We start from the raw sequence: 15,193 nt of genomic DNA, 5'->3' as shown, positions 1-15,193 counted from the left end.
GGAGTTCCTCTGATATACATTACATCTTCAAGACCAAATAATTCCTGGAAAGTTCACCAGAGCTCCATCGGGAATTCCTTCGAATTTTCTCCATACTTTCTTCAGGATTTTCTCCGAAGTTCCTCAAGCACTTACCCTAGAGTTCCTCCAGAAACGCCTCTGGAGTTCTTCCAGAAACGCCTCTTGAGTTCCTCCAGAAACGTTTTTGCAGGAACGCCTCCGAAGTTCCTCCAGGAATGGCTCCAGAGTTCCTCTAGGAATCGCTCCGGAGTTCCTCCAGGAATTCCTTTGGGGTTTCTCTAGGACTTTATCCAGAGTTCCTCCGGTAATTCCTTCGGAGCTTCACCGGTAATTCCTCCCAAATTCCTCCAGCAACTGATCCACTATTCTTTCAACAAATCTTCAGGATTTTATTCAGTATTTCCTTCGAAGTTTCTTCGAAGCTCCACCGGAAATTTCTTTGGATTTCCTTCATAGTTCCATTTGGAATTTTTCCGTAGTTCTTCCAAGAATTTCTCTAGCATTCATCCAGGATTTTATTTCTGATTTGCCCCCTTCGCAGTTTCTCAGCAATTTTTCCAGAGTTCCTACAGCAATTTCTCCAGAGTTCCTTCAGGTATTCCTTAAGAGTTTAACCAGGAATTCTTTCAGAGTTCCTCCGGAAATTCATTCAGAGTTGCTCCGGGCATTTATCCAAGAACTTTTTCAGAAATCAGAAAGAGCTCCGCCAGAAATTCCTGCAAGAATTTCTGCATAGTTCCTCCAGGATTTGCTTTGGTGTTTCTTCGAGAATTTCTTCTGAGTTTCTCCAGGAATTTTTTAGGAGATGCTCTAGAAATTCCTCCAGGATTTTTTTTTTCAAGATTTTTTGCCGGTGATTCTCATGGAGTTTCTCCAAGGACCCTCCAGGAATTCTGTCGGAGTTACTAAAGAAATTGTTCAAAGTTTTTCCAGAAATTCCTCGAAGTTCCTCCAGGAATTCTTTTGGAGATCCTTCCAAAGTTTCTTTGAGGTTTCCTCTATAGTTCCTTCAGAAATTTCTCTAGAAAATATTCCGCAGATCCTCCAACAGATCCTTCGGAGTTCATCCAGGAATCCCTTTAGCGGTTCTCCAAGAATATCTTCAGAGTTTTTCATGGGATTTCTATTCAGTTCCTCCAGGAATTGGAGCTTCACCAGAAATTCCTTCGGATTGCCACCATAGTTCCTTCAGGAATTTTACTTTCTCCAGGAATTCTTCAGAGTTCCTTCTGTAATTCCTCGGAAATCCTCCTGAGTTCTACTCTGTAATCTTCTGGAGTTACTCCGATAAGTCCCCTAGATCTCCGCCGGGAAGTTCCTCTAGAGTTCCACCCGGAATTGGTCCGAAATGTTTCTATAAATTCTTGCGGAGTTGCTCCTGCAATTCCTCGGTAGTTTTTTGGAGCTCCACCGGGAATTTCTTCCAATTTCCTTCATAGTTTCCCCAGGATTTTTTCCGGCGTTCCTTAAAAAATACCTACAGGATCGTCCGGAGTTCTTCAGGATTTTCTCCGGAGTACCTCAAGCATTTACCCCGGAGTTCTTCAAGCACTTACCCCGGATCTCCTCAAGAAACGCCTCTAGAGTTCCTTCAGAAACGCATCCGATGTATTTCCAGAAACGCTTCCGGAGCTCCTCCAGGAATCGCTCCGAAGTTTCTCCAGGAATTGCTTTGGAGCTTCTCCAGGATTTCATACAGAGTTCCATCAGGAATTTGTCTGTTCAGAGTTCCGCCGGGAAGTCCTTCGGGGCTTCAACGGTAATTCTTCTCGAGTTCCACCAGCAATTTCACCGGTGTTCCTTAAGCAAATCTTCAGAATTTTATTCAGTACTTTCTCCGAAGTTCCTCCAGAGCTCCACCGGGAATTGCTCTAGATTTCCTTCATAGTTTCTTTTGGATTTTTTCCGTAGGTCGTCCTAAAATTTCCCCAGCATTTCTCCAGCATTCCTTCAGGATTTTTTTTTCGGATTTACCCCAAGAATTCCTTCGCAGTTCCTTCAGCAATTCTTCCAGAGTTTCTTTAGCAATTTCTCCAGAGTTAATTCAGGAAGTCCTTAAGAGTTTCACCAGGAATTCCTTCAAAGTTCCTCCAGGAATTCATTCAGAGTTGCTCCGGGCATTTCTCTTAGAATTTTTTCAGAGTTCTTCCAATAATGTCTCCAGGAAATCCTCCAGAGCTCCGCCAGGAATCCTTCCAGAGTTCCTTCGGGAATTCCTTCAGAGTTACTTCAGGCATTCCTGCAAGAATTCCTTCACAGTTCATCCAGAATTTGCTTCGGAGTTTCTTCAGGAAGTCTTTCTGAGTTTCTTCAGGAATTCATTCGAAGTTTCTCCATGACTTCTTTAGGAGTCCCTCTAGAAATTCCTCCAGGATTTTTTTTAATTTTTTTGCCGGAAATCCCTTTGGAGCTCCTTCGGATTTCCTCCATGGATCCTCCAGGAATTCTTTCGGAGTTCCTCCAGAAATTCCTCAAAGTTCCTCCAGGAATTCTTTTGAAGATCCTCCAAAAATTTCTCTTAAGTTCCATTGAGCTATTCTCTATACAGTCCCCTCTCCACATCTTGATATCGAAGGGACCATCGAGATAGGGAGAGATCGTGACAAAGAACAAATTTTTGATGAATACTAGATTGAAAAACACTCCGTTGCCAAGAAAGTAATACACAAACAAACGTCATTTTGCGCTCCTTATTTGTTTTGAATCCCAAAACTTTGGTCTAGTAACCTTCGATATTGGTCATATCGACATACGGAGAGTAAATTGAGAACGAAAAATGAACAGAAACACCTCGAGACTCTAGCAGATTTTTCGGAGTTTCTCGAGGAGCACCTTTAGAGGTCCTCCAAGAATACCTTCAGAGTTCCTCATGGAATTTCTACGGAGTTCCTCCAGGAATTGGAGCCCCACCAGGAATTCCTTCAGATTGCCGCCATTGTGCCTGAAGCAATTTAAGTTTCACCAGAAATTCTTCATAATACCTCCTGTAATTCCTCGGAAATCCTCCTGAGTTCTACTCTGCATTCTTCTGGAGTTACTCTTAGATTTCATTCGGGAAATCCTACAGAGTTCCTCCAAGAAATCTTCCAGAGTTCCTTTGGGAACTTCTCAAGAATTCTTCTGAATCTCCTTCAGAGCCCTTCTGGAATCGCTCCGGATTTCCTCCAGGAATTCTCTTTTTCCAGAAATTCTTTCAGAGTTCCTCCAGCAATTCCTCGGTAGTTCCTCTAGAGTTCCACCGGGAGTTGCTCCGTAATATTTCTATAAATTCTTCCGGAGTTCCTCCAGCAATTCGTCGGTAGTTCTTTGGGGCTCCACCGAGAATTCCTTCCATTTTCCTTCATAATTTCTCCAGGAAGTTTTCCGGAGTTCCTTAAGAAGTTACCTAAGAATTCCTACAGTTCTTCTAAAAATCGCTCCTGAGTTTCCTTAGAATTTTTCTCAGATATCATCCAGTAATTCTTTCAGAGTTCTTCCGAAAAGTCATTCGGAGCTTCACCGATACTTCCTTCAGTTTTTTTTTTCGTGGGACCTCCAGCGATTTCTTCGGGTTTCCTCCAGGAATTCCTTCGCTGCTCTTTCGGCGATCCTCCAAGAGTTTCTCTGATAATTCCTTCAGACTTGCTCCGGAAAATACTCCAGAGTTGATCTGGGAATTCCTCCGCAATTTCTCTATGCATTCCTTCAGAGCTTCTGAAATATTAATAAAAAATAAATCCCTGGTGGAATTTTCGTACGAATCTCTACGATTTTTATCTCTACGAACGTGAACACCTAGAAGAATTCTAAGTGGAATCGTTGAAGGAATTGGAGATATCCTAGGATTTTATTCAGCACTACCTCCGAAGTTACTCCAGAGCTAAACCGGGAATTTCTTTGGATTTCCTTCATAGTTTCTTTTGAAATTTTTCCGTGGGTCGTCCAGGAATTTCTCCAGCATTTCTAGCATTTTTCCAGGATTTTTTTTCGGAGTTCTGCTAACAATTTCTTCGCAGTTCTTTCAGCAATTCTTCCAGAGTTCCTAGGGTAATTTTTCCTTCAGGAATTCCTTAAGAGTTTTACCAGGAATTCCTTCAAAGTTCCTCCGGGAATTCATTCAGAGTTGCTCCGGGCCTTTCTCCAAGAACTTTTTCAGAGTTCCTCCAATAATGCCTCCAGGAAATCCTCCAGAGCTCCACCGGGAATTCTTCCAGAGTTCCTTCGGGAATTCCTTCAGAGTTACTCCAGGAATTCTTGCAAGAATTTCTTCAGAGTTTCTCCAAGATTTACTTCGGAGTTTCTTCGGGAATTCCTTCTGAGTTTCTCCAGGAATTCTTTCGGAGTATCTCGAGGACTTGTCTAGAAGTTTCTCTAGAAATTCCTCCAGCAGTTTTATCAAAACTTTTGCTGGGAATTCCTTTGGAGCTCTACTGGGAATTTCCCCGGAGTTCATCCAGAAACTACTCGAAATTAATTTAGGAATTATTTTGGAAAACCTCCAAAAATTTCTCCAGAGTTCCTTTGAGATTTCCTCTATAGTTCCTTAAGAAATTTCACTGGAGTTTTTCTAAAAAATATTCCGCAGCTCCTCCAGCAGATTCTTCGGAGTTCCTCCAGGAACTCTTTTAGAGGTCCTCCAAGAATACTTTCAGAGTTCCTCATGGAATTTCTACGGAGTTCCTCCAGGTATTGGAGCTCCATCGGGAATCCTTCGGATTGCCGCCATTTCAAAAAAATCTTCAGGAATTTTAGTTTCATCAGGAATTCTTCAGAGTTCCTCCTGTAATTCCTCGGAAAACCTCCTGAGTTCTACTCTGTATTATTCTGGAGTTACTCCAAAAATTCCCTTAAATTTCCTCCGGGAAACCCTACAGAGTTCCTCCGAGAAATATCCCACAGTTCCTTTGGGAATGTCTCAAGAATTTTTCCGAATCTCCTTCAGAGCCCTCCTGGAACACCTCCGGAGTTCCTCCAGGTATTTTTTTTTTCCAGAAATTCTTTCAGAGTTCCACCAGTAATTCCTCTGGATTTCATCCAGCAACTCCTCGGAAGTTCCTCTAGAGTTTCACCGGGAGCGCTTTCTTGAGGCATTTCTTAGGTAATACCTTAAGGAAGTCCTAAAGGAATTTTAGCAAGACACTCTGGAAGAATTGCTAGAAACATTTCTAGAAGTACCCTGAAATAATGCCTGGATGAGTATTTTGAAGAAATTGTATAGTTATTTCAGTAGATACGAGTAACTGACACTGAAGAAGGCTACAAGTGGTAGTCGAAATACGCGTATATGTCAAACATAAGCAATTTGGGTGGAATTAAAGAGAACAAGGTAGTCCAATCTATTTTTTTGATTCTCTTTTGAGATTTTGCTCAGATGGTTTGAATACATTAAAAAGAGTTAAAAAAGTTTATGTTTGATACGCCTATGAATGATGATTGCAACTCCACCACATGCTCCATCTAGTCGATCATCACGATAAACAGTGCATGGATCGAGGTTTCAAATAAGTTTCACTAATAACTGCTATATGGAACAAACTTTGTTATTTGTAACTAAATTGTGCTACACTGGTCGGGCTGCGTGGAGTAATTTTAAGCCGCTCGAAAATCTAAATCGCCACCCAACCATCAATAGCTCCTTGTCATCACCACCGGACGAACGTTGAGTGCGATAAGAAGCCGAAGTCTCGATTGGTACCCTCCGGGAGAGATATCGATTTATGGCATTATTTCCCATTGACCAGTGCAATCGTGACAGTGACGGGGCGATGATACCCGCGAAACGTAGCAATTGAACGAAGATATCTACGAGTGAACCCAAATCGAACCGAAGAAAAGTGTGTGTTGTGAAGCTTGGGGGACGACAGGTGTTCGTGATCGACAGTGAACAGCGAAAAGTTAATTAAAAAAGAAAGTCTCCAGTGAACAGTCAGTGTAGCGCGAGGTCACACCATGCAGCACCTGTCCCTGCTGACGGCCGGCTGGAGCTACATTCCAGCCGGTTTAACGTTCGGCTACCTGTTAATGTTACCTTCGAATGTCCACATCTACAACGAAACCATGTTCTGGCCGTTCATCGTGACCATAATTGCGCTGCTCATTTCGGTGGCGATTACCAACGGCCTGAAGCTCAACTTCCGGAAGTGCCAATTTGTGCATCTGTACGTGATGTTCGCCGGGGCGCTGCTCTTCCTGGCCTCCGGGCTGATGTTTTTGTTACTGAAAGGTAAGGGGTTTTTGTTTTATCTTCGGGGTGAATAATGGGAGAAATATATTCATGCTGTAGGAAAAGGATAAGCATCTCTAGTTTGTACAAAAAAAAAAAAAAGATAATAAAAGTTTTCGAAGCAATAGCTAGACCTAAATTTATGAGAATGAGCATTAGAGTGGTTCAAAAAAATATTTTTGCTCCACACCGCTCATTCGATTCTAGATCAAATTCTGAATGTCCTCCCAAAATTTGAGCTCATTTGGATGAAAACTGAGACTGCACAAGCCCTTTGAAGTTTATATGGGAATTACTATGGGAAAAGCAAGCAATTCATTCAATCGGTCGTAGTGTTTGCCCATGTGCTCTTGGGGATTAGAATTATGTTGATTCTGTGAGATACTATAATCATTTACAACTTTGCCGAAGACCGTTTTTAAATCAGACGCCCCAGTGAGCATGTAATGCAAGAATAGCTCTATTTTCACAGGGATTCAACAGACAGACACTACTTAGGATTTGATTCGTTTCAAGAAATCTGAAGACTATTCTACTGATCTTGCTCTTCTAGACGTAGAAAAAGCATTCGACAGTGTTTGGCGTGAAAGCTTGATCGCAAAATTAAACAAAACCCTAATTTTACAATCTACATTGCACACTGGGCCAGGAGCAGAATTTAGCCAGACAAAACCTCTAGCGCTTTAGGAGTGCAATTTTTCGGGTTGGTGTCAAAGGAGACTTATCTTGAATTTGTTTGTTCTTCAATTTGATGATAAAAGTTAGTTGGAAACTTCGCCGCATAGGTGGCGCTGCGATGCAAACTTTTTTATTTTGCGTCCTAGAGCTTTCGCGTCTTCGGCAATGTTTTAGAACGTGTAAAAATACGACAAGTTGTCCAAGATACTTAAGTTCTACGACTTTAAATAACAAAGTAATGGTAAAAAATGTGTAAATCACTTAAATTTTACGTTTTTTCTACTTTTTACGTCAAAATCGTATATTGTTTCATTTTAAAAACCATGCGTCGCTTAATTTTGATAACATGCATGTACTGTATGAAAAAAAAAATCCTATTTTTATTTGAATATTTGAATTTTTAAACAAATTATTGTAAAAATATCATAATTTTTAACATAACTACATAACTTTACTCAAAAAGTTGCAGGTTTTTGCAAAAACTCATCAATGTTCCGAAATACACTATATTTCATCTACCAAATGACAAAGTTTGTCAGATGTATATTTAGATATATTTGAGATACAGTCGCCTCTCCACATCTCGATATCAAAGGGACCATCGAGATAAAGAGAGATCGACACAAAGAACAAATTTTTGATTGAAAAACACACCTTTGCCAAGAAAGTAATACACAAACAAACGTCATCTCGTGCTCCTAATTTGTTTTGAATCCCAAAACTTTGGTCTAGTAACCTTCGATATTGGTCATATCGACATAGGGAGAGAAAATTGAGAACGAAAAATGAACAGACACACATCGAGATGTGGAGATATCGAGATAAGGAGGATATCGAGATATGGAGAGTGAAATCGTATGCAGACTCAAGGGACTTATGAAATCATCGACATAGGGAGAGATATCGAGATGTAGAACATCGAGATGAGGAGAGTCGACTGTATCTAAATTCAAAATAACCATCTCTTCATATAAATAGAATGGACTTATTTTACCATTATACTTCAAGATTTTTGACACATTACGTCAGTTAAGATTTGTTAATCAAATACATTTTTTTTGATACTTGTGATTTATGAATTGTGATTTATGTCAGAGAGAACTGTCTCGACACGGCCATAACAGGATGTAAAAAAATGAATTATAGCAGGCCACAGCGAAGTTCTAATTAGACAGTTGCTGGAGTTGGCAAAAGAGCCAAACAACAATATGAAAATATCTAGATACTGAAACATCTGACTAACAAAAAGTATTCGATTAATAAAACTTGACTGACGCAATGTGCCAACAATCTTGTAGTACAATGATAAAATTAAAATAAGTCTATTCTATTTATATGAGAGAGGTGGATATTTTGAATTCAGCGTTAGCGAAACGTAGTCATTCGCATACACTGACACACCGGATGGATGGCGATACTTACATGCATGGATGGTGTCAACCGAAGAGTCAGCAGATTTATATTATAAAAAGGTAGTGACCGCGTGGCTCGTTCTCTTTTTTCCTGAAGGCGTCTGAACAACTACCGGTGGTAGAGGTATAGTGTAGTGAAAAAAGTGGTTGTAAATTAGAATTAAAGTTTTTAAAAAGTTGAAGAATTTCCTGCCGAACTTAAGTGGTGTCAGAAGTGGGATCGTGAAGGTGTTAAAATAGAGGAAACAGTCCCGCCGCACGATCGAGAAAACCCGGATGCAGACTTCAAGACTGTAAGTAGAAACTAATTAATCCTATTTTTCAAACCAATACTTTTTAAAATTCATATTATACAATGCTTGAAACCAGGGCTTCGGAAATGGAGGCGCTTCGAGCTGAAATTGAACAGCTCAAAGCGTTGATGACGATCGGGAATAGCAGCAAATTCTGCATTCCCGATCCAATCAAAAATTTGTCGGTATTTTCCGGCAACAAGAAGGAACTGTCGAGCTGGCTACGCGAAGTGGACGAGCTATACGACATGTTCAAAATAAAGGGCGCGAATGGTCAGCCCGACTCACTAAGCTCTATGTATTTAAGAGCAATAAAAAATAAAGTACAAGGAGATGCCCGCGCGATTCTATGCGCAAATGGCGATCCCGATACCATCTATGGTATCAAACAAATTTTGATCGAACAATATGGTGACCACCGAGACTTTGCGACCAATGTGTCGTCGTTATTCAATTTACGGCGAGGTGACAAAAGCCACCTCAGGTTTTACAACGATTGCAAAGACATCAACACAAGACTTAAAGCAAATTTGTTGTCGAATCCTCTATCCGTTCGACAAATTATAGATGTTTTAAGTGTAACTAGATATTTAGATAACATTGGGGAGCCTTTAGCTTCCATAATAAGACAATCGAAGCCAAATACGTTGGAAGAAGCATACGAAGCCGTATCCATAAATCAAAACGCAGAAATTAGAACGAAGCCTATTAAATTTCATTCACAGTCCAGACCTCATAACGACCCTAAAAGCAGCGGCTCATATAATAACAATAACGGCAAAACAAATCCAAACGCGAGTAAATTTGTTTATAAAAAACAAGTGCAACAGCATAAACCTCGGGCAGAATACAATACTAACGAGATCGACGTAGCTAATGAATACGACGATGACAACGATGATGACGACAACGATGACAATGTGACAAACAGTGAAGTGCATAGTGATGATTCAAATTTTTTAGAAGAAGAGCGTCAGCAGGCAGCAACGTAAACAATTTTATACCTTACATTAATTACCAGACAAATAAAGGAGTGCTTAAATTCTTAATCGATACGGGCGCAAATAAATCAACCATTAGTCCGGAACATGTGCACAGGACCAAAATAACGGATCGGCCCGCAATAGTAACGAACAAAAATGGTAAATTTATCATCGACAAAATGGTCCACATAAATATTTTCCCCAGAGTATCCAATGAAAAGCTTCCTTTTCACGTTTTTAAATTTCATGAATTTTTCGACGGCCTCATTGGCTACGAAAACTTAGCAGCAATGAAAGCCAAAATTGACTCAGGCAATCATCAACTGTTGATAAGAAACATTCAGTATCCACTTTCAAAATATTATCCACGTTCATGGAACTTCCACGAACAAACGGAGGAGCTAGCTGAGATATGCACCACCTCCGATGGGACATTTCTCATTGAGAACGAGTTAAACCTAACGACCGGTGTTACGTTACAACCTGGTTTATATGCAGCTAAAAATAATCGTGCCACAGTGCATTTATTCAGTACCAAGCGTGCTAAACTGAACGAAATTAAACCGCTCGAAAATGAACGCTATTTCCTTAATCAACATGAAACGTGTCCGCGATTGAACTTCCCAGCGGATCACCTAAGCAGAGAAGAAGTCAAACTCTTAGCTAAGACTCTACAACCATATAAAAGCATTTTTTATCAAGAAGGACAAAAATTAGATTTCACACATCAAGTAAAACATAAAATTGAAACTACCAACAGCAATCCGATTCACCAGCGAACCTACAAATATCCATACCATTTGAGAGAAATAGTAAGTGACCATATACAAACAATGTTAGAGTCCGGTATTATACGAGAATCGTCTTCTGCTTGGACCTCCCCCATTTGGGTCGTCCCGAAGAAAGCAGACAATTCAGGTGTGAAGAAGTACCGCATAGTTGTTGACTATAGGAAATTAAATAAAGTCACGCCTGCGGATCGTTACCCAATACCCGAGATAAGTGAAATACTAGATCGCTTAGGCAAGGCGCAATATTTTTCTGTGCTTGATTTAGCCAGTGGATTCCATCAAATAGAGGTAGAACCAGCTGACATTCCAAAGACAGCATTTAATGTTGACAATGGAAAATATGAATTCGTGAGAATGCCGTTCGGGTTAAAGAATGCGCCCGCGACATTCCAGCGTCTCATGGACTCTGTGTTACGTAAACACTTGGGAGTAAGATGTTTCGTCTATATGGACGACATCATTATATTCTCTAGTTCATTGGAAGAACATATGAAAGATATTCAGAAAGTTTTGAAAACTCTCAAAGAAGCAAATTTGAAAATACAATGTGACAAGTCGGAATTCCTTCGAAAGGAAGTAGAATTCCTTGGACACGTTGTAACCACGGAAGGGGTTAAACCTAACCCAAAAAAGGTGGAGGCAGTTGAAAATTGGCCTCTCCCGAAAACACCAAAAGAACTTAAAACGTTCTTAGGAACTATTTCATATTATAGACGTTTTATACCAGGTTTTGCGCAAATTGCAAAACCAATGACTAGTATGCTTCGGGGGAAAAACAAACTTATCGTTTCTACTCCGGAATATGAGGAAGCATTTGCAAAATTAAAGGAAATTATGAGCTCTAAACTTCTATTAATCTATCCCGATTTCGATAAGCCGTTTATTCTAACAACGGACGCGTCGAATTACGCCATTGGAGCCGTTTTAACTCAATTGGTAGACGGACACGAAAGACCGATTGCGTACCTTTCTCGCACCTTATCGAAAGCGGAGGAAAAGTACTCCGCTACAGCAAAAGAGCTCTTGGCCATATATTTCGCAGCAAAAAAGTTTCGGCCATATCTGTATGGTAAGAAATTTACTATTTATACAGATCATGAACCGCTAACCAAAGAAATCAAACTGACTGATGCTACAGGTCGAGTAACTCGCCAACGATTGTATCTAGAGCAGTTCGATTTCGAGTTAATTTATAAAAAAGGAAAACAAAACGTGGTAGCAGATGGATTGTCCAGAATACCACGGGTTGATGAAGTGAATCTTCAAACAGTACTTGAAAATGAGCTTTTCGAAAACGATCCTATTTACGGACCGGAAATCATTAATAAATTCAAAAATCAACTCATTATGCATATATCCCAAGACAAGAAAAAATCCCCTCACATATTTTATTCCGTATTTTCAGGTTTTAGCAGACACATATTTCACCAGGAAGAATACACTGAGGACCAGCTATTGCAAATTTTAAAAAAATATTTAGCTCCCGGAATGACAAACGGAATCTTTGCCCATCCGTCGGTTGCAAAATTGTGCTTCAAAATCATAAATGACAATTTTAAAGGGATGAAAGTTCAATTTTGCAACCTGAAATTACCAGATTTAATAACCAAAAAAGACCAAGACGAATTTGTTCGTAAAACGCACAACTTTAACCATAGAAGTTGGAAGCTTAATTACGAAGAACTTCGTCAATCAGTCTTTTTCCCGGATATGATATCGATTGTTAAGAACTTCGCGAAAAATTGCCAAGACTGTAAATTTGCCAAATACGAACGGCATCCATTTAAAATTCCAATCACGCGAAGAACATATGAGAAACCTTTAGAGAATATCTTTATAGACGTATACGTCAAGGAAGGAGAGAAGTTCTTAACAGTCATCGATTCATTTTCTAAATTTTTCACAACTTTACAAAATCAGTAGCGAAACAAGCGAAGAGTTAATCGAAACTCTCATTAAATACTTCAAAACGTTTGGAATACCAAAATTGATCACTTGTGATCAAGCTACATCATTTCGGAGCCAAAATTTCAAAACCTTTTTGGAAGAAAACGGTGTTGCCGTTCACTATGCTAGTAGCAGCAATAGTAATGGCATCATCGAGAGGTTCCATAACACCCTCCTAGAGATGTTTATGGCAAACCGAAGCAAAATCAATAACCTAACTCTGTACCAAGGACTTTCACTTATAACAGCACTGTATAACGACGCAAAGCATACAACAACGAATCTCACACCAAGACAAATAATCTTCGGAAATTCGACTTCACTAGACTTGAAGGACATAAACATGATGAAACAACAAATAATACAAACTGCCAAAGACAATATTGCCAGAATAGCTACCAGACATAATTCAAAAATAGTAGAAACGGACAAAGACTATCAAGACATCAAAAACAAAGAAATTCTTGCCAAAACTAAAGCCAAACCATCTCCATATAGCAATAGATATAGACTGGTCGAGGTAAAGGAACAGAATGACAAAACAATTACCGACACAACGGACATCAAAATTCATAAGAAAAATTTAAAACTCTAATGGGATTGACGAGGTATGTTGCTTTTTCTGACTTTATTTCAGACTATGTTTCCTATTCTGGACATCTACAGCTTGGACAGACATCCGCATTTACGACCTGACTAATAATCCCATAGCAATCATACCTCTCGGACAGGCCAGGATTAGTAACAGTTATATCAGAGTAATTCATCCCGTAAATTTAACAGCCATAAAAGATGCTATAGATTTGTTTGACTATGTAACTAAAAATTCTGATTTAAATAATTCACTTTTCGATCAAGTTATTAGAAAAAAGATAAATAAAATACACTTAACGTTCAACAGAATTGTACCTCAAAACAGATTCAAGAGATGGGAATCACTCGGTAGGGCGTGGAAATACGTATCAGGCAGTCCTGATGCGGACGATTTGAAAGTCATTAACTCAACAATCAATTCTTTAGTAACTGAAAATAATAATCAAATACACATTAATAATGTATTCGAGAAAAGAATGAGAAACCTTACAAGAACTTTCAATCTTCTGATAGATAACGAGCAAAAATTAGAAAATGTTACATTTAAAAGCTTTGATTCACTTAATTTTGTATTCGAACTTGATGAACTATTGTATTACCTAGAAGTTGTCGAGGAATCCATTACATTGGCGAGAAGCAGCATCCCAAACAGTCGCATCATTCACGAACGGGAACTGGAAGCCATACAAAGAATCCTCAACGGCAATGGCTTTGGACTTGACTCGGTTGACAGTATTTTGAACATCGCCAGTGCTTACGTAATGTTCAACAAAGACACATTCATATATATACTGAAAATACCCAGAATCAAAAACGTACCGTACACACTCAGCTTCGTTGAACCAGTAATTGCAGAAGGTTACCGCATTCATTTACCAAAACCATTTTACTTGAAAGGGCAAACTTCATTCATCTCACAAAGCCCATGTTCTAAGTTAAAAGCTCTCTTCGTGTGTTCCAATACCAATTTAGAACCACTCACAGAATGTATGCAACAACTAATCTCCGGAGAGACAGCTGATTGCCCCATGGAACGAATCTATGGAGATAAAACTATACGAAAAGTTAACGATGGCAATATTGTTATTCACGGAGACAACATCACCCTGAGGTCCAACTGTTCAACCACCCGATTCCTTAGTGGATCATACCTCATTCAGCATTCAAACTGTACGTTAAACCTGGACGATGAGGAGTACACAAGTACTAACCTGGAAATACAACCGTTCACACCGGTTACCACAATCAAGGTAAATCCGACCAATGTGATAAACCATATCCCGTTGGAACATTTACAGGAACTACATTTAGAGCATCGGAACCACATAGATCACCTCAACCTAACAACGGAAAATATACATTGGAAACTAAACATCTTTGGGTGGATAGTTTCGGCTTCAGCAACAACGTTACCGGTCTTCATACTGGGTACAATCATAACCATAGTCTTCAAGCTTTTCATTTTCAAAACAGTCTTTGCACCGAACATGCGAGAAGGAACCAAGGAAAATAGCAGTTCAACCGAGGCGCATCCTGAGTCGAGAAGCATACCGCTTATCCCGCAGCAATAGAGGAAGCCGAGGACGGCTTCTAACTAGAAGGGGAGCCGTTAGCGAAACGTAGTCATTCGCATACACTGACACACCGGATGGATGGCGATACTTACATGCATGGATGGTGTCAACCGCCGAGTCAGCAGATTTATATTATAAAAAGGTAGTGACCGCGTGGCTCGTTCTCTTTTTTCCTGAAGGCGTCTGAACAACTACCGGTGGTAGAGGTATAGTGTAGTGAATAAAGTGGTTGTAAATTAGAATTAAAGTTTTTAAAAAGTTGAAGAAGTTCCTGACGAACTTAAGTCAGATATCTCAAATATATCTAAATATACATCCGGCAAACTTTGACATTTGGTAGATGAAATATAGCGTATTTCGGAACATTGATAAGTTTTTGCAACAACCTGCAACTTTTTGAGTAAAGTTATGTTAAAAATAATGATATTTTTAATTTGTTCAAAAATTCAAATATTTATGTAAAAATAAGTTTTTTTTTCACACAGTTCATGCATGTTATCAAAATTAAGCGACGCATGGTTTTGAAGATGAAACATTTTACGATTTTGACGTAAAAAGTAGAAAAAACGTAAAATTTAAGTAATTTACACATTATTTACCATAACTTATTTGAGGTCCTAGAACATTGGTATCTTCGGCAACTTGTCGTATTTTTACACGTTCTAAAACATTGCCGAAGACGCGAAAGCTCTAGGACG

The 15,193-nt window shown here is 39.4% G+C and overlaps 2 protein-coding genes across 12 annotated transcripts in view; both read left to right on the top strand.

Annotated features, from left to right (window-relative positions):
• The window catches only part of LOC110674569, a 53,223-nt gene that overhangs the window by 18,887 nt on the left and 19,143 nt on the right, over nucleotides 1-15,193 (top strand). For 4 of the 6 annotated variants that reach the window (XM_021838708.1, XM_021838698.1, XM_021838702.1 and 1 more), the window contains exon 2: nucleotides 5,742-6,223. In XM_021838708.1, the coding sequence (XP_021694400.1) occupies nucleotides 5,950-6,223 (274 nt within the window). In that variant the 5' untranslated portion in view covers nucleotides 5,742-5,949. Of the gene's footprint in view, nucleotides 1-5,632; nucleotides 6,224-15,193 lie in introns of all 6 variants that reach the window. The other 2 variants (XM_021838699.1, XM_021838700.1) reach the window with 1 other exon arrangement.
• On the top strand, nucleotides 8,255-14,764 carry LOC110674619. 6 transcript variants are annotated; one of them, XM_021838714.1, is made up of 3 exons: nucleotides 8,255-8,606; nucleotides 12,965-14,171; nucleotides 14,395-14,764. In XM_021838714.1, the coding sequence occupies exons 1-3, from the start codon at nucleotides 8,590-8,592 to the stop codon at nucleotides 14,542-14,544; spliced, it is 1,374 nt and encodes a 457-aa protein (XP_021694406.1). In that variant the 5' UTR covers nucleotides 8,255-8,589; the 3' UTR covers nucleotides 14,545-14,764. The 6 variants fall into 6 exon arrangements, with proteins under 6 accessions (XP_021694406.1, XP_021694408.1, XP_021694405.1 ...); XM_021838716.1 differs by having other exon boundaries at nucleotides 8,256-8,606; nucleotides 14,376-14,764; XM_021838713.1 differs by having other exon boundaries at nucleotides 8,256-8,606; nucleotides 12,965-14,764.

This window comes from Aedes aegypti, chromosome 1, assembly GCF_002204515.2.
Source record: "Aedes aegypti strain LVP_AGWG chromosome 1, AaegL5.0 Primary Assembly, whole genome shotgun sequence".
Lineage (NCBI taxonomy): Eukaryota > Metazoa > Arthropoda > Insecta > Diptera > Culicidae > Aedes > Aedes aegypti.
The sequence above is the reverse complement of the archived record's forward strand: the minus strand, read 5'-3'. Positions and strand labels throughout refer to the sequence as shown.